General features: G+C 37.0%; 1 protein-coding gene across 4 annotated transcripts in view; it reads right to left on the minus strand.

Annotated features, from left to right (window-relative positions):
• Positions 1-830: 830 nt before the first annotated feature.
• The window catches only part of ARHGAP29 (Rho GTPase activating protein 29), an 83,148-nt gene continuing 67,038 nt past the window's right edge, over positions 831-16,940 (minus strand). For all 4 annotated transcript variants that reach the window (XM_066268712.1, XM_066268710.1, XM_066268711.1 and 1 more), the window contains 11 exons: positions 16,439-16,596; positions 15,788-15,927; positions 15,416-15,520; positions 13,089-13,187; positions 11,111-11,250; positions 10,653-10,841; positions 10,248-10,385; positions 6,672-6,904; positions 5,171-5,501; positions 4,934-5,042; positions 831-2,844 (listed from right to left, as the gene is read on the minus strand). In XM_066268712.1, the coding sequence (XP_066124809.1) occupies positions 1,958-2,844; positions 4,934-5,042; positions 5,171-5,501; positions 6,672-6,904; positions 10,248-10,385; positions 10,653-10,841; positions 11,111-11,250; positions 13,089-13,187; positions 15,416-15,520; positions 15,788-15,927; positions 16,439-16,596 (2,529 nt within the window). In that variant the 3' untranslated portion in view covers positions 831-1,957. The remainder of the gene's footprint in view (positions 2,845-4,933; positions 5,043-5,170; positions 5,502-6,671; positions 6,905-10,247; positions 10,386-10,652; positions 10,842-11,110; positions 11,251-13,088; positions 13,188-15,415; positions 15,521-15,787; positions 15,928-16,438; positions 16,597-16,940) is intronic.

A 16,940-nucleotide genomic window follows, 5' to 3' on the forward strand; every position in this document is an offset into this window, starting at 1 on the left:
TCACAACAAGTTTCGACACGTAAGCACATTTATTTGGTGCATGTGTGCCTATTTTTATCACTTAATGTATACATACTGACGTAGCAAATTAACTAAAACAAAGTTGATTCACGTTAGTCTTATGTGTGAAGCGATAGTGTACCCATGGCTACTGATAAAGTTCATTTACGCCACTGTAATTTTTACAAATTTCAACAAGGAAGAAATGCTACAGAAGCATGTCTGTCGCATCCACCATATTCCCCGGACTTAGCACCCTCCGACTATCACTTGTTTTTGTCCTTACAAAATTTTTTGAAGGGCAAAAAAATTCAAAAATGAAGAAGATATCAAACAAGCACTGGTTCAATTTTTCGCATCAAAAGATAAAACATTTTTCAAAAATGGGATATACAAATTGCCCTCACGCTGGCAAGAAATCATTAATAATAATGGCAATTATATTATTTAATAAAGTTTATTGATGGTAAAAAAAATTTGTATTTTGTTTTATTCCAAAAATGGACAGAACTTTCCGGTAGACCTTATATAAAACTATATAATGACTTCCCATAAAATGGATTCCACATTGTAATAAGTGAAGGAATATATGAACCCAAGTGTTGACCATTAAGCCAATAGTTAATAAACCTTAAAGTTTCACCACTTAAGAGGCAACAGTTTCAAAGAAGCCTAACAACTTGAAATAATTTAACAGGTTAATATATATTAACCTGTTACTTACACACACACACTCTCTCTCTCTCTCTCTCTCACACACACACACACATACACTTTATAAAGTATAATATGGTCATACAAAAGTATTTACTACAAATAGGATTCACACATACAAAAAGAGGCAATTTTATTTTCTTGTCCCTTTTATATCCTATTTTAGGCAAAATGACGAAACCCAGAAAATATCAGAACTGCACTAGTTCTAAAAATTGGGAATTGTATACATAAAATATATCCAATCATCTATACCTCTTCTCAAATTCCAAACAGTGAAGCTTATTAAACTATACGTAGAATCAACTTCAATAAATCTTTGTACGATTCAGATGAAACATACATTGTCAATGGTTAAAAGTCCAGGTAGAAGTACATAAAATTATTCATAAGTAAAAACATTTCACAAAAAAGAAATGTTTTTTTAAACCCAGACAATATCAAGAGGAAATGCATTAAATTTTAAAACATTTTTTGGACCATTATATAAAATACCAAAAGGTTCAGAACTGTTGAACAACAAAAGTTTATGCAGAACAAAGCCAAAAGGTAAAAAACTATTAAATGTATTAAAATCATCTAAAGCCAAATAAGACATAACTGCACTGTATAATTTAGAAACAGGTTTAAGTGCATTTTCTTTGTACAATTCAACCGACTACCGTTTGCAAATCTCACAATTAATTGAAATGCAATTAAATACAGATTTACAAGCCTTTTGGCTATTACCTAAATATTTAAAAGTTAATTGCCAATTGAAAAATAAAAGGTTATATACACACCGTAAAAGCACAATGGTCAAAGATGCACTATAAAATTGTGTTAAAAAAAACAATCATACTAAACAAAGATCTTTCAGGCACTTGCATTCAGAAACATTCCTTTTATAAATAAGCACATAGTTTCATTTAAAAAAAAATAAAGCTGATTTTTCCAATTGCAGCTATTAGTTGAGAACTATATCATATATTAGGGATGCATTTAAATGGACCATTTTATGGGGAAAATAAACTAAACTTTAAAAATATGAGTCTACCTATTCACAACTTCAAAAATACAGATAAGTCCAGTGAGACACAGATGTGGCCCTATCAAAACACATTCAACACAACCAACACAGGTAATACAATACAGTGACAAAAAAGGAAAATCGACAATTTGGCAATCCTATACAAACTGGGCCCTGTCAAAAACCTTTTCACAAAACAAACAACTAAAAAAGAAAAGTTGAATTTTGACAACCCTACACGAACTGTGGGGTTTCATCTTCAAGGTCTTCAAATTGTTGCATTCGTTTAAGCCTTGGTCTCTGACACGCTAAATGCACTTCGGGCAAGTTGTGCTCCTCAGAGTTCTCTTTAGACTTACTGGTCGGCTGCACGGGACAAGCTGGTGCATTTTCTGAGTCTGGAACTGATTTCAGCACGTGCCCCCCAGAAGTGTGAGTGGTGCCAGGGGGCGTTGCTGGGGAGGATGCCGCCGGTCTCTCCTCACTCCCTCTCACACCACCAGCGGGAGCACGTGGTTTATAAAATGTTGTCCAGTGCTGGGGCTGCAGGGTCCTGGGCGCTCGGGCAGAAGCAGGAGGGCATGAGTCAGAGGACCGTCTCTCTGACACTTGTCTTGCTGACCTGACTGAGTCTGCATATGGCTTGCTGGGCTGGGTGGCACTGTCTGCATGGTCCCCACCAGTCCTGATGCTCGTCACCACTCCTCCTTCCTGGAGTGCAATGGGCACAATCATTGCAGTCTTTGCATGAAGGTCATTTTGATCATACTGTTTCTCCCTGGTTTTCTGTAGAGTTTGCTGGTCAAAGCCATCAAATTTGCAACGAAGAGTAGGGGTGTCTTTTCTACTAATTCCTTCAAAGGTAGGATTCTTGCAAAACTTGTCTGAATTTACATTTCCCATAATTCTGCCATTTCTCTCATGAGGAGGAGTTGCAAGAAGCAGTCTATCGACAGGCAAACTTAGAGGTCTAATCTTGGTCCTTGGAGTATACCTCTCAACAACACTGTTTGCTTCCCTGTCGGGTTTCAGAGGGACCAGCCTGGAGGTCCTGCAAACATCTTCCATCTTTTGTGATGCTGATTCAAGCTCTGGGTCAACAAGCAAACGCACTTTGTTGTCTGAAAAAGGAACAGATTTATTTAAAAGTCAAACTTCCTGGCACCTGGTTAACAAGAGAGTCTGAATGAGTTATAGTGGAACATGCTCTCAAAATAAGGGTCTTAGATATTCTTCCCAAGTTATTTTCGGTTTTTTATGCAGAGGAACTTAAAGGTGGATTCTGAATAAAAATGTGAGAATTTCATGTTTGCTTAAATCAATATAATAAATAGCTACAAAATTCACTGCTGGTTAAAAAATCCCAACATTTGCTGAAGTACTTTTTTTTATGTGCTATGCATGAACAAACAAGTAACTGCTGGGTCAAAGGAGTGTCATAATTTGAACAGGCAGACATGGGTAAATTCACCTCTGAAAAGCTACATCAATTTATAGGCCAGACAAATATGGGTGTGCCCTGAACGCCAATGCTTTTGCCAACTCTCAAATCTGTTTCTCAGTTATACTCAATCCCCCAGTGTGAGCATATTATATGAAATGCCTTAGATGTCTTTCAGTCTGATCAATTAATCAAGGGACTGTAACAGTCACCCTATTTAATTAATGTTCAACGGTTTTACTTGAAGAAAAAATGTCCTTCACTCCATTTACTGTTTACCCCCAGCCTTGCTTTCTTCTCTTTCCTATCGTTTGGACCCATGGGCCATGTGTTTGTTCTTAAGCCTTTTTTTGCTGCATCTCCCCTAAAGTATTTCAATTTCTGGAAAATTTAAGCCCCCTGCTCAGACTCCTCTTTTGGGCAGTGGTCTGCTGACAGGAGCTCATCGAAATCACTGACCTTCCTTCTTACCTGAGGCTGCTGCCCTCTCTTCCCCAAGCTCCAAAGCAACATTGCTGTTTCCCATCAGCACCCTTACAGATCACTCTGAGGGACTTGAGACACTGTTGTCGGGCTGTAGACACCCACCAAAGTATCTGAAATTCTAGGGAAAAACTTATAGCCTAGTGGATAGGAATGCAGACTCTGAAGTCAGACGCTCAGCTCTACTGCTTACGTACTAGGCAAGGCAATCTCACTGTCCCTCAGTGTCTTCACCTGTCAGAGAGAATCATAACTGTATCTATGGTGACATGTGGCCTAATGATCTAATTATAAAATGCTTAGAATGATCCAGTATACAATAAAAATTCACAAATGACATCTATTATAACTATTTTAATTGGGCGTCCTAGATCATGGAATAGTCAAATAAGCACATAGGTTCAAATACAAGCTGAACAATTTTTGAGGGTCAGGACCTTTGGCACGGTTTCACCTCTCTCACACTATCAGGCTGTGGTTGAATGGGGTTCATACTTTCTACTTTATAGCACTGTTATGAAGATCACATCAGATAACTGGACTCAAACAATAAGCACAGCACTTAGCACAGTGTAGGCAGGTACTTAATGAATGTTACCTCCCCTACACTTCAGACCCAGTCAGGCTTCTCACTACTGTTTGATCAGACATAAAATTTAACACATATGGTTGAACTTTTAAAACTGGGGATTTATAGTAATGTATCAAATATAGTAATAAATGGAGACATTTCCACTAGCTTGATAGTTATCAATCACTGCAACTAAAATTATCATAAAATGAATAAAATGGCTGCAATCAAGGAAATAAAATATATCCACATATGTGTGCTTAATGTGTTAAAAGGCCAGGTGACAGGTAAAGCATTTGAAAAAAAAATTAGGAATTTTAGGCATCTAAATTTTAAAAATGGAGTCTAGTTGACTTCTTATGAGCAGTTAGACCAATACACAACATAACAGAGATGCTGATGAACTATGATACGATTCAGCACATTTCTATCATGACTATAATTGATGGCAAAAAATTAAAAAAATAGAAAGTTCAGAAAGAGCACAAAACATCATGAAATCCAAGATAGTTTTTTATAAGAAAGACTATTATGAAGAATGATATACATTTAAATGTGAGGTACACTAACAGACAATAACGGCAAAGCAAGATCCACTGACTTAAAGCAACTTTTTTCTCTGACTGACCTCTCAACCCCACTCACCTTGGCTTTTAATCATGGCTTACTGACATAGTTTTAAGGCAGCAAATAAGTATTTTACATAGCCACTCACCAATGAGACATGCATCACATTTTTCTAATGTATTCTGTCTTTGTTCTGATTCCTCAAATGATACAGTTGGTTCAAGAATCTTGCTTTCACTGTCTGCAGTACGGATATCCTGTTGATGGGAGAGAAATTTTAAACTTGAAGAAGCAAAACACATCTCACAATAAACAGTTCAAAGATTTTTGACTTAACATAAACATTACAAATTTCCCACACAATTCTATAAAGGTCAAAACTCACTTCCTTTGAGGAGAAAAACAGTGACTTCATGAAATGTTCTGGGTCTCTCTCTTCTGGTGATAACAGAGGCTTCAGGAGACAGCCCTGATCTGCCTGAGGTGCAACACCACCTGTACTACAGACAACTATATCTTGTGGCTGCAGGGACCCGTCAAAGATCTTCTGGGAATAGGTAATGAGGAATTCTACCAACCGCGCCTGATTTGAGTATTCAGCGAGAGAGGAGATGGTTATTGGAGCAGTTGTGGGCCTTGGCCTGATGAGACTTGGTCCAAATATCACCCCCAAGTTTTTGGAGTTCATCTTGTTTTCTTCAGCGTGATCAACAACCCTGCAGAGTAGAACACATAAAGCAGTATGAGATCTGCCTGTTAAATTTCCTGGATGGTAGTAAACTACGGATAGGGAAGGGTGTAGGAAAAACGGGCTGCAGCTGGTTCCACTTCCTACAGGCAAATCTGAGCATGCCAAATTCCTCGTTCAAAGTACTTCAGGGGTACAGAGGAAGACATTTAACTCATCTTCCAGGTATGGAAGATTCTCCTTACCAGGCTCTGCCTAGCTCACTGCTACCACTGCTTGTTTTATCCTAGCTAGCCTAATCAAACACTTCCCAAATGCAGAATGATCTCTTGTCTCTGTGTCTGTTACCCTCTTCCAGGAATGCTCCTCTGCACATTCTCTGCCACTAAACCACTTCCAGTCTGGCTCATGGCTGCTTTCTCTGGTCCAGGACTCCCATGCCCGGGCCCCTTCCTTCCCATGCTGTGTGCAGCTCCAGTACAACATGAAGGATGCTGCACTGCACTTTTCTGCAGATCTGTCTCCCAAGCTGACAAGCACAATAGATGACAGCAGCCTTATGTTTTCATTCTTGTGTCCCCAGCAGAGCCTGGCACATAGGTGGCATCTGAGGGAAAGACAGCTGCATATGTGAATACATTCATTATCTCCCTTTCCCTGACATGTATTAGAAATGAAATGTTCATTTAAATAAAAAATAGTACAATAGAAATGCACTTAATAGTATTGAACTGTACACTTAAAAATGATTAAGATGCGCCTGACCAGGCGGTGACGCAGTGGATAGAGCATTGGGCTGGGATGTGGAGGACCCAGGTTCAAGACCCCGAGGTCGCCAGCTTGACTGCAGGCTCATCTGGTTTGAGCAAAAGCTCACCAGCTTGAGCCCAAGGTCACTGGCTCAAGCAAGGGGTTACTCGGTCTGCTGAAGGCCCACGGTCAAGGAACATATGAGAAAGCAATCAATGAACAACTAACGTGTTGCAACGAAAAACTAATGATTGATGCTTCTCATCTCTCTCCGTTCCTGTCTGTCTGTCCCTGTCTATCCCTCTCTCTGACTCTCTGTCGCTGTAAAAAAAAAAAATAAATGATTAAGATGGTACATGTGCATTATGTGCATTTTACCACAATTAAAAATAAACACTAATTAATTATCCATCCATTACTGGACACTTTTCTTATGCAAAGTTCTTACCGCTTAAGATGTACTATGAGGTAATGAAGACTGTTAAAATTTGATGGTGGCAATTGTCTTAGAAGGTCTTTGCTTTTTAGAAGAATTCTGTTTATTTCTATACATGTAGTTGACCATTTTTTGTCCTCAAGATTGTCCTTTTTTGTCTCTTGTTCTTCATTTACATGTTGGATCTCTTTTGCAAGGTCTATAAATTCCTTGTACAATCGGAATAAAATAAATGGTTCTGGGAGCTAAAGAAATAAAATTACATTAGAATGTCATTCAGTGCTTTCCCCCACTGTTAATAATCTACTGAACAGCTACTGAATGTTTTAACATGTCCCTTTAGATGAACAAGACTTCAGGTCAATATGCACATGTAGAAATTCACATATAATTGCTACAGATGTAATCTATAAAGTAAATCCGACACAATCACCATAAATCATATCTTTATTAAAAATGAGTTAACTAGCGTGCGGAGGACCCGGGTTCGATTCCCGGCCAGGGCACATAGGAGAAGCGCCCATTTGCTTCTCCACCCCTCCACCGCGCTTTCCTCTCTGTCTCTCTCTTCCCCTCCTGCAGCCAAGGCTCCATTGGAGCAAAGATGGCCCGGGCGCTGGGGATGGCTCTGTGGCCTCTGCCTCAGGCGCTAGAGTGGCTCTGGTCGCAATATGGCGACGCCCAGGATGGGCAGAGCATCGCCCCCTGGGGGGCAGAGCACCGCCCCTGGTGGGCGTGCCGGGTGGATCCCGGTCGGGCGCATGCGGGAGTCTGTCTGACTGTCTCTCCCTGTTTCCAGCTTCAGAAAAATGAAAAAAAAAAAAAAAAAAAAAAAATGAGTTAACTAATAATCAGTAAAACTCTAAATTACTGCCTCAAAGCATTATCTTCAACTGTTTTATTGAAATAAACCCAGGATGATACACAAAATAAGTCAAGTTAATTAGAAAAAGCTTATACTCTGAGTTTTACTGTTATGCGGAAACAGAGAAAATGCCATAGGGTCTTTGTGTTTTACTTAAATCAGACTGAGGATCAGTTTAAGATAGTATGACTTACAAGAAAGAAACTGTCAACACATTACTTAATTTTTAAATACAAATTGAATTGCCGTAAGTAGGTCAACAGAAGTAGTTCCTCTCTCAAACTATCAAAGGGAATATGCCACCTTGATCTGTCTACTGACATAACATTTCAATATTTCTACTAGTCAGTGATGAAAAATGCTCCATGTATTTCTGCTTAGCTGATGTTCTATACTATCTATGGTGAGGAGAGGCTTTGAGATTCATTTCTAATTCCACCACTGTGGGATCTGAAGACTAGGTAACTTTACCTCTTGGAGTTTCAGGTTTCCCACAGGGTATATGAATAAAATGAAGGCTACTCTCTAATACTGTAGATTTGAGTATGGCTTCCCACACTAAAGTCTTGGTCCCATAGTATTCCTAAGACAGAATGAAGGCTGATAGTATTGGACCCCATTCATTCTCTTTCCCTGATTGGCTGGAAGAAATAAAGTATGATTGAGAGTTATAGTCATTCAAAAGTAACATGCTTCCATTTCTCTGAGAATCCTGTAAAATGTGATTACACAGATATCAATAGTTTCCTGGGCTAACATGGCAGATATCAATAGTTTCCTGGGCCAACATTTGTACCTAGTTTCTTTTCCTCTACAACCTCACTGAAATACAGTTGGGCCCACAGAACTGAGTGAGAGAACAGTAATGAATGGAGCCAAAAGCAACATTTCACAAGCTGAAGAGCCAATGAACAAGTGCTGACTTAGCAGGCCTGAGAAAACTGCAATCCCAAACTGATCCACCATGGTCCACCATGGTTTACTGGAGACTCAGGGACTGTCAGCATGAGACTTTCTAATTCTGAAGGAGCATTAGATCTCTAGATCCTTATGTCCACAAAACTCTGGAGGGTTCTCTGGATAGGTAATGCCAAATATAAGAAACAGGTGAGCAACTATCTAAAATTAGGATTTGGTGACTGCATGCACGCTAAATGCAGAGATCCTGAGTCTTCTTACCCTAATGGGCTCCCAAAGTCTGGCACCACACCTCTAGGCAGTAAACAACCCTTCTCTGGGGGTTCAGACCAGCCCAAGAATAAAGACCTAGAGATGCACCAAGTGTTTCCCAGACAGCCCACCTAGATCACACACTGCAGTAAAGCTCAAAATCTTCAAAACCTTCATGTATTCAAGAGCTTTCAAAGTCATTTCAATTTAAGCTTAAGCAGACAACCATGAAAACAAAAATAGGTTTAAAAAAAACAATTTGAAGGTCTAAAACTATACTGTCTAAATGGTGGCCACTAGCCACATAGGGCTACTGAGCACTGGAAATATGGCTGGTCCAAATTGACATGTGTTTTAAATAAAAAATACACACCAGATTTTAAAGACCCTGTAATATAACAAAATAAAATATTTCATTAATAATTTTTAAATATTGATTAGATGCATAGATATTTTATTTTCAATGTTAAATAAAATATTAAAATTAACTTCATCCATTTTTTCTTTGTATGTGACTACAAAAAAATTTAATAATTTAATATTATATATGGGGCCCACATTATATTTCTATTGGATAGGGCCAAAGGCTGAACAGAGAAAAGAACCCTTCTTTTTAAAAGCTATGACTATTCTCAGGAGGGTAAGATACTGCATTAATTAAATAAGACTGTTGTAAAAAGAAACAGATAACCAGAGCTCTTAGAAATTAAAACATGACCTTCGAAAAGAAACAGTTTGCAATAAGGGTAAAAGAAAAGCTTAGGAACAGCCCTGGCAGAGTAGTTTAGTTGGTGAGAGCATCGTCTGATATGCCAAAGTTGCGGGTTTGATCCCTGGTCACATCACATAAAAGAATCAACCAATAAATGCATAAATCATAAATAAGTGGAATAAATTGACATTTCTCTCTCTCTCTAAAATCAACAAATTAAAATATTAAAAATAAATAAATAAAAGTTCCATGAACTAAAGGACAAGTAACCAGAATGACAAAGCTCATGGAATACCTAATATAGCATATCATCGTAAAATTTTCAGAGAGGAAAAGATTTGAAAAGCTTTCAGAAAGAAAAAATAGGCCAAATACAAAGAGTCAGGAATGAGAATGATCTGAGGCTTCAAAGAGAACAAGAAAAATGCTTTCAAAATTCTGAAGAAAAATAACTTCCAGCCTAGAATACTACATTCTTCTACACCATCCACCCTCTTCCATTCCTATCAAGAAAATAGATTCGGGTTTGATTCTCGGTCAGAACATACAAGGGAAGTGACCATCTGCTTCTCTCCCAGGCTCTCTCCTCCTTCTCTCCATCTTCCCCTCCTACAGCTAGTGGCTCGACTGATTCCAGCACTGGCCCTGGGAGCTGAGGATAGCTCTGTTGGTCTGAGTGTCAGTCTCAGGCACTAAAAATAAGTCAGTTGATTTAAGCATTGGCCCAAAACAGGGTTGCCAGGTGGATCCCAGTCAGGATGCATGCAGGAGTCTGTCTCACTATCTCCCTTCCTCTCACTTAAAAAATAACAAATAAAAAACAAACAAAAAATCACTTTACCTGTCGAAGATATAATTTCAAGACGTCACAGATGTCATGAGAACTAAATTCTGAAATGTCTACCAAGTGCATTCCATTTTCCAAAGCTTGACACAACTTGTCAGTTTTTATTTTGTTTCCACATACACGATAAATTCCCTTAAGGGAAAAATATTGCAAAATTCTTCTTTAGTACAAATGGCTAAATGTGGACATCTAAATATAGTTAATATGTTTACCTAAATTTTTACTAATATTTTAGGGGAAAACTTGGGTCAAGTAAGATAATATTTTCCAAATAAATCTGAAAATCAATTACCTATTAAAAATTGAAAGCACTGTTTTCCTTTAAAGCCTCCTTATCATTATAACAAATCACATAGGCATTTATGTTTAAAAACTTTAGTTGTAAGAGCTATTACATACTTGTAGACACAAGGCTCGACTTTCAATTTCTGAGGCACATATTTTGAGTATAAAAGGGATGCCATCTGGTTCCTTTTTTGCAACTTGTGTGAATTCTGCTCCAAATAAGTGTATTTTCCCCAGAAGTTTTTGATGACCACAAATAATGACTAAATTCTCCAAACACTTTCGGTGACAAACAAGGAGACACTAAGAAAATGAAAATTTGAAACTGGTTAACTCATCTTAAAACTCTTCACAACTGGACAAACTATAGGCAGAGTGGCTACACAACAAGATGAATTTAAAAGATGTTACTTATGGTGATTTGAAATACACTTAATAGCAAAATGAAATATAAAATCCTAGACGGTACAATGTGGTTCAATTATTTGCAAAGGATCCTAATCAGTAAAATTAATAACAAAAAAGTATAAAACAAAAAGTGTTAAGGGGCTAATGTAATTTCAGAATCTTACCTCTTCACATTCAACACCTTGGAATACTATAATGCTTTCACAATCCCTACATTTCGTGGGGGATCTCAGTTTGCGAAACTTGTGAGTAAGAGCAGCCTTTGACATCAATGTTTTCTTGCATGTTCCAAGTGTATTGGGTCCTTGCAGTAGAAAGAGTATACAAGAATTGTATGATGACAGAAAATTTTCCCCAAAGAATAGTATATTTTGAAAAATCTTTAGACTATAAAAACATTCATACATTACAAAAAGCTATTATTTTGAGTCTGTAACATCAAAATAAGGATATAATTTAGAAATCTCTTATAAGGCACAGATTTATCCAATATTTTAGCAATGAGTAAAAATCACTACTAAACCAGTAAGATACTGTATTTCCCCATGTATAAGACACACCTTAATTTTGGGCTCGAAATTCAAAAAAAAAATTACATAAAGTTATTGAACTCAAGCTTTATTCATCATAAAATTCATACAATTCCTCATCACTGTCAAAACTCCCATCCATTAGCTTGTCCTCATCGGTGTCTGATGATGAATCACTGTCTTCAACAATGAGCACAAAAATAAGAGGAAAATGCAAGTAAGAAAAAAAATCTACAACCACTGTAAAAGATGCACCTAGTTTTTAAGACTCCAAATTTCTTTTTTTTTTTTTTTTTTTTTAAGGTTTTTTTTTTTTTTTTTGCATTTTTCTGAAGCTGGAAACAGGGAGAGACAGTCAGACAGACTCCCGCATGCGCCCGACCGGGATCCACCCGGCACGCCCACCAGGGGTGATGCTCTGCCCACCAGGGGGCGATGCTCTGCCCATCCTGGGCGTCGCCATGCTGCGACCAGAGCCACTCTAGCGCCTGAGGCAGAGGCCACAGAGCCATCCCCAGCGCCCGGGCCATCTTTGCTCCAATGGAGCCTTGGCTGCGGGAGGGGAAGAGAGAGACAGAGAGGAAAGCACGGCGGAGGGGTGGAGAAGCAAATGGGCGCCTCTCCTATGTGCCCTGGCCGGGAATCGAACCCGGGTCCTCCGCACGCTAGGCCGACGCTCTACCGCTGAGCCAACCAGCCAGGGCTCCAAATTTCTTGAAAAAGGGTGCGTCTACATACATGGAAATATGGTACTTCAAAACTAGCACACCATAATGTTTTTAGAATTAACAAGTTTATACTGATATGCCTTTTATTGAGCAGGGATAGGGGTTACATAGGTGGCATTTCCTTCTTAGAAAATGCCCCTTTTTGAAAGCTTCAAAGAAAACTAGCTATATGAGGTTACTGTATCAGCATTATCCACATTAAGGATAAAGCTATTCTTAAATTATTATAGATATTACTAGCTAGTAATATATGAATATTATTATACTCATATTTTTATATGAATTATGTGATATATTGAGGTCATGGATATTATATTATATAGAGGTCAAATGTTCTATGTTATTTTATGAAATGATGTCAAAACAGGTATCTGGAGGTTTCCAATATAAACTAATTTATATAAGTCTAATTCAAGTAATGAAGGTAAGAGATTTCTCTTTTATATTCTCCAACATCCACAGCTTTCCTTGTCCTCAAGAAGTATGCTTACTTTTCCTGCCTAGCTTCTTGCTCTGTTTCTTTTGAAAAAGCTTTTTCAGAATTTCTCATGAATGGGAACCCTTTTAACAGCTAAGTCACTATATTAGGTTTATAAAAAAATCAAAGTATCTAGCTTATTTTAGCACCCTGCTAATACATTTTAGATCTAGTAGTTTTGCTGCTTGTATTTGTAAACATTTGATTAACATATTATCAACCCACAATTGTACATAATTTGCTAGGATATATGTATTTGATACATTTAAGTCATTATAACACCTTTTAATACATAGCAAAGTAATTCTTTAAATTACTGCCTACTATTTTCCTAATATCATACAGTGCTATTAATTCAGCTGGTTTAGTGAGAACTTGATTTAGTGACATGCAGAGAGTGCACTACCAGCTTCTGAAGGAGAAGGTGGCTCTCTCTCGTCTAGATCATCTGCAGAAGACATGGTCCCACTGGACGGAGTTCGTGGAAGTTTTCGATGAAAGTCTCCTATAAGGATATTATGAATACAATTACTTGACTGTGAACTACAGAATTTTATAAATGGGTAATGCCAATATCTTTTGAATAACACAGTCATCCTATTTTATTACCTACAATGTAAAAAAACTGCTTCATTCTCAAACTTTGGATACAAAGAATTCTGACACATTCCTGGGAACATAGGAAAACTAAACCAAAATTGACTTTTCCAGAGAAATGTAAAATTGAGGATCATATATCCCAATGACTCCTCAACTGTCAGTTTCTGATAGTTTGTGTTAGAGACTTTAAGTTCTACAAGATGGAATATTTTCTATTCATGTCTTGTATCTAATACCTGACAGTGGCTGACACAAGAGCAAAGTTGTCATTAAATGCCTGTTGAATTAAGCTACAAATAAATGTATACAATACAACCTAAAGCTTTGTAAAATACACAAAAATCTTTACATTTAGCAATATAATAGTAACAACACATTTATGTTACCAGTAAGATAAGAGACTGGGAACCAGAACAATGATTCCTGAGAGGGAGCCAAGAGCATAGAATACAAGCTATGTCATCAAAGGACACAGCAGTGTATACAGTATCAAAGCATGCTCACAAGCAGCCCAACTAGGCAGTGAGGTTTATTTGTTCCCACTAATATTAGAAAGAGGGTAATAGTTAAGAATTCACTTAACTCATGGCATTAACTATCTATGGTTGAGTTAGAAAGGGCTTTAAAAATCATTTAGACAACAACCTCTCTTCCAAAAGACTCCTCTGAACAATATGCTTAAAAGGTAGTCACCTAGTTTTTTCTTTGACTATGTGTCCAATGATTGAGAAATCATCAGGTCTCATGTCCCATATTTAGAACTATTCTAATTGTAAAACAGCTTCCTTATATTATTGAGCAGAAACCTGTCTCTCTATAAATCCTAGTCTTAGGTCATCCTTCTCCTTAAAGGAGCAAGCAAAAGTGCTCTGCTTTTACACCTCCAATATTTAAGGTCAACTGTCATGTCCCTCAATTTCCTCTTTCCCAGGCTAGGTATCCTCAGGTCTTTATACATTTAGCATATGATCATTTTCCACATTTTTGTCTAATTTACATGAAGTTTTATAAGATCCCAAGTAATTTTAGGTTTTCTCTAGAACAGGTCTTAACTTCTAGGGATTGCTAAAACCATACTGTTTTTATAAAGCTAATTACAAATACTTAATTAAATATTTAAGACACTCTCCAGAGTGCCCCTTAAACAGAGTTGGTTTTAAAGGAGGACCCAAAGTAAACCTACAAATACCAGTGCTGCATGGAAATTATTTCTAACTTAAATTCAAGAGAATTTTATTCACTTACATGAATAAAATGTCTATAGTATGTAGAACACTAAAAAATAATGCCTTGGACCTCATGGTTAAATCCTATACCATTTTCTTTCCCAGTGCTTAGATCCTAGGAGGAAGATATGTTTCCAGGAAGAAAAAAACTGGAGAGTCTTTGGTAGAGAAGTGGAGAAGAAAAAATGTCAAAGTGAAAATCTCCTGGGTTCAAGTGCCACCTTCTACTAGTTGTATTATCTATGACATGTTATCCTCTTTGGAGCCACGATGGGAGCATTCAAAATACCTCTTCTGCCTTCTAAGGAACATGAGATTATCAAAGTACCTTAAAGTAGTACAGTTATAAAAAAAAATAGTAACAATGGCTAACCACAGACACAAGATTTAGTGTTAACTATAGAGTTCTCATCATAGCCATTAACTATGAAATAATCCAAAAGATAGCTATGTTCACGGAATAAAATACTATGCAAAGTATAAAATAAAGATGGCTATTTGCATCAATATGAACCTCAAAATTTAAAAAAAGCATGAAAGTGGTCACAAAAAGATAACATGACTTCATCTGTATTATCATTCTGAAGAGGCAAGCTCAACTACATGGAGGTACTAAAACTCAAAATAGCTATAGAATGATTAATGAACTTCAGGATAATCACTTATTCTGGTGGAATATGGCAATGTTATCAAGGAGGTGTACACAGGGACCTAATATACTGATAATGTTCTATTTCTTAAGCTGGGTGGTGACTATAGGATGGTTTATTACTTTTAACTATACACATATATGTACATATTGCTCTCTATAACTCATTATAAAAATAAGGTAGTTATAAAATATTCCCCAAGGGAATATTTTAATCTTTCATTGAAATTTCACTGCTAGACTTAAATACTTACATACCTGGACTTATAGACTCTGAATCCAGAGATCTAGACTCACTGCTTCCCCCTGTGCTCTCAGAGTCACTGAACATCCCAGTAGTCCATGACCTTATAAAAGAAGGACCTTTTAAGAAAAGAATAGTTAAACTTTGCTGCAGATGGACCATAGGGCAAAATACTGACATTATATAAAATGAGACAAATTAGGTTTTCTTTAGCCGTAATCAATAATTAATTTCAAAACAATCACAGTGCTTAAAACTGAATAAGACTTCATAAAGTTACACGTAAAGGCTTGCTTTTTAAATTCTAGGGCTGCAAACTCACTTAATCACATTTAAACAATTTGATCTCTCATAAAATTTGTGCCATTTTTAACTTGGAAAACTACCTGTTATATCTGCGCTGTTAGAGCACCTGTCCTCTTCAATCTTGTTAGAACTGTCGGGAAGACGCACGACGTCCTCCAAAGAGTCCGCAGGTCCATATTCAGCAGTGTGAGAACTATTGGTTAATTGTTTAGTAACATTCCTAAAAAAAAACCCAAATAAAATTATTAATCACTGAGAAGAATGACTAAAAAGCCTATTTTATTCTATTTTCAGAAAAATGTTAAATTAATGAATGTAATTTACATGGTTCAACTTCCTAAGAGGTATGAATAAAACTTAATCATCTGTAATCATTACAGCTGAAATTATATAAAAAAGAGTGCAAAAGTAATTCATGTCATGGTTAAACTTTTCCAATATAATCTTTAGGAAGATGTAGGTTAAATCTGTGTACTAGACATTCAAAATATGTATGACCATGATCTGCCATTCTCAAAAAGTTTCTAACCCTAAAAGAACCAAGCTTTGGGTCAGATGGAAAGCTTTTTTTACTCTTAAGTGAGTTAGATCTTTAATAATATTTAAAAATTCAGAAAAAAATTAGTTAACTCTGTCAATGTTAAAAAAGACACCACTTTATATAGCAGACAGGAACTTAGCAATAAATATTTTATCTCTTGAAAAAATTTCAACTATACATTAATTCTCACCCATCAACTTTTTCTTCTTCAGTTGAATTTGTGGCCTTGACAAACTCACTATACTCTTGGCCTGGGTCATAGAGTTTGGCACTATCACAAAGAGACTGTAAAGTGTTTGCGAGGGAGGCAAGCTGTAGTTGTTGCATCTGGAAGAGGTTAACTGTTACCTATGATCAGAGAGAGACAAAAAGCAAAACAATTTATGATATACAGAATGCCATATAAATATACATTTATTTCAAGTAACAGCACCAGAAAAAGGCAATATAATGAAGCATACAACAGCGAATATCATCAGCAAACATACTATGTTGCCTGACTTTTGCAAGGTTTATATCAGAAAGAAGTTTTAATCAAACATCTAGGAGCAATTGTTTCTAGCAAAACTGGCTTTAAACTGAAAAGTTCAAAATTACAACTCCAGCCTGATCTGTGGTGGCGCAGTGGATAAAGTGTCAACCTGGAAACAGAGGTTGCTGGTTCAAAACCCTGGGTTTGCCTGGTTAAGGCA

The sequence above is a fragment of the Saccopteryx bilineata genome, chromosome 3 (assembly GCF_036850765.1).
Source record: "Saccopteryx bilineata isolate mSacBil1 chromosome 3, mSacBil1_pri_phased_curated, whole genome shotgun sequence".
Classification (NCBI taxonomy): Eukaryota; Metazoa; Chordata; class Mammalia; order Chiroptera; family Emballonuridae; genus Saccopteryx; species Saccopteryx bilineata.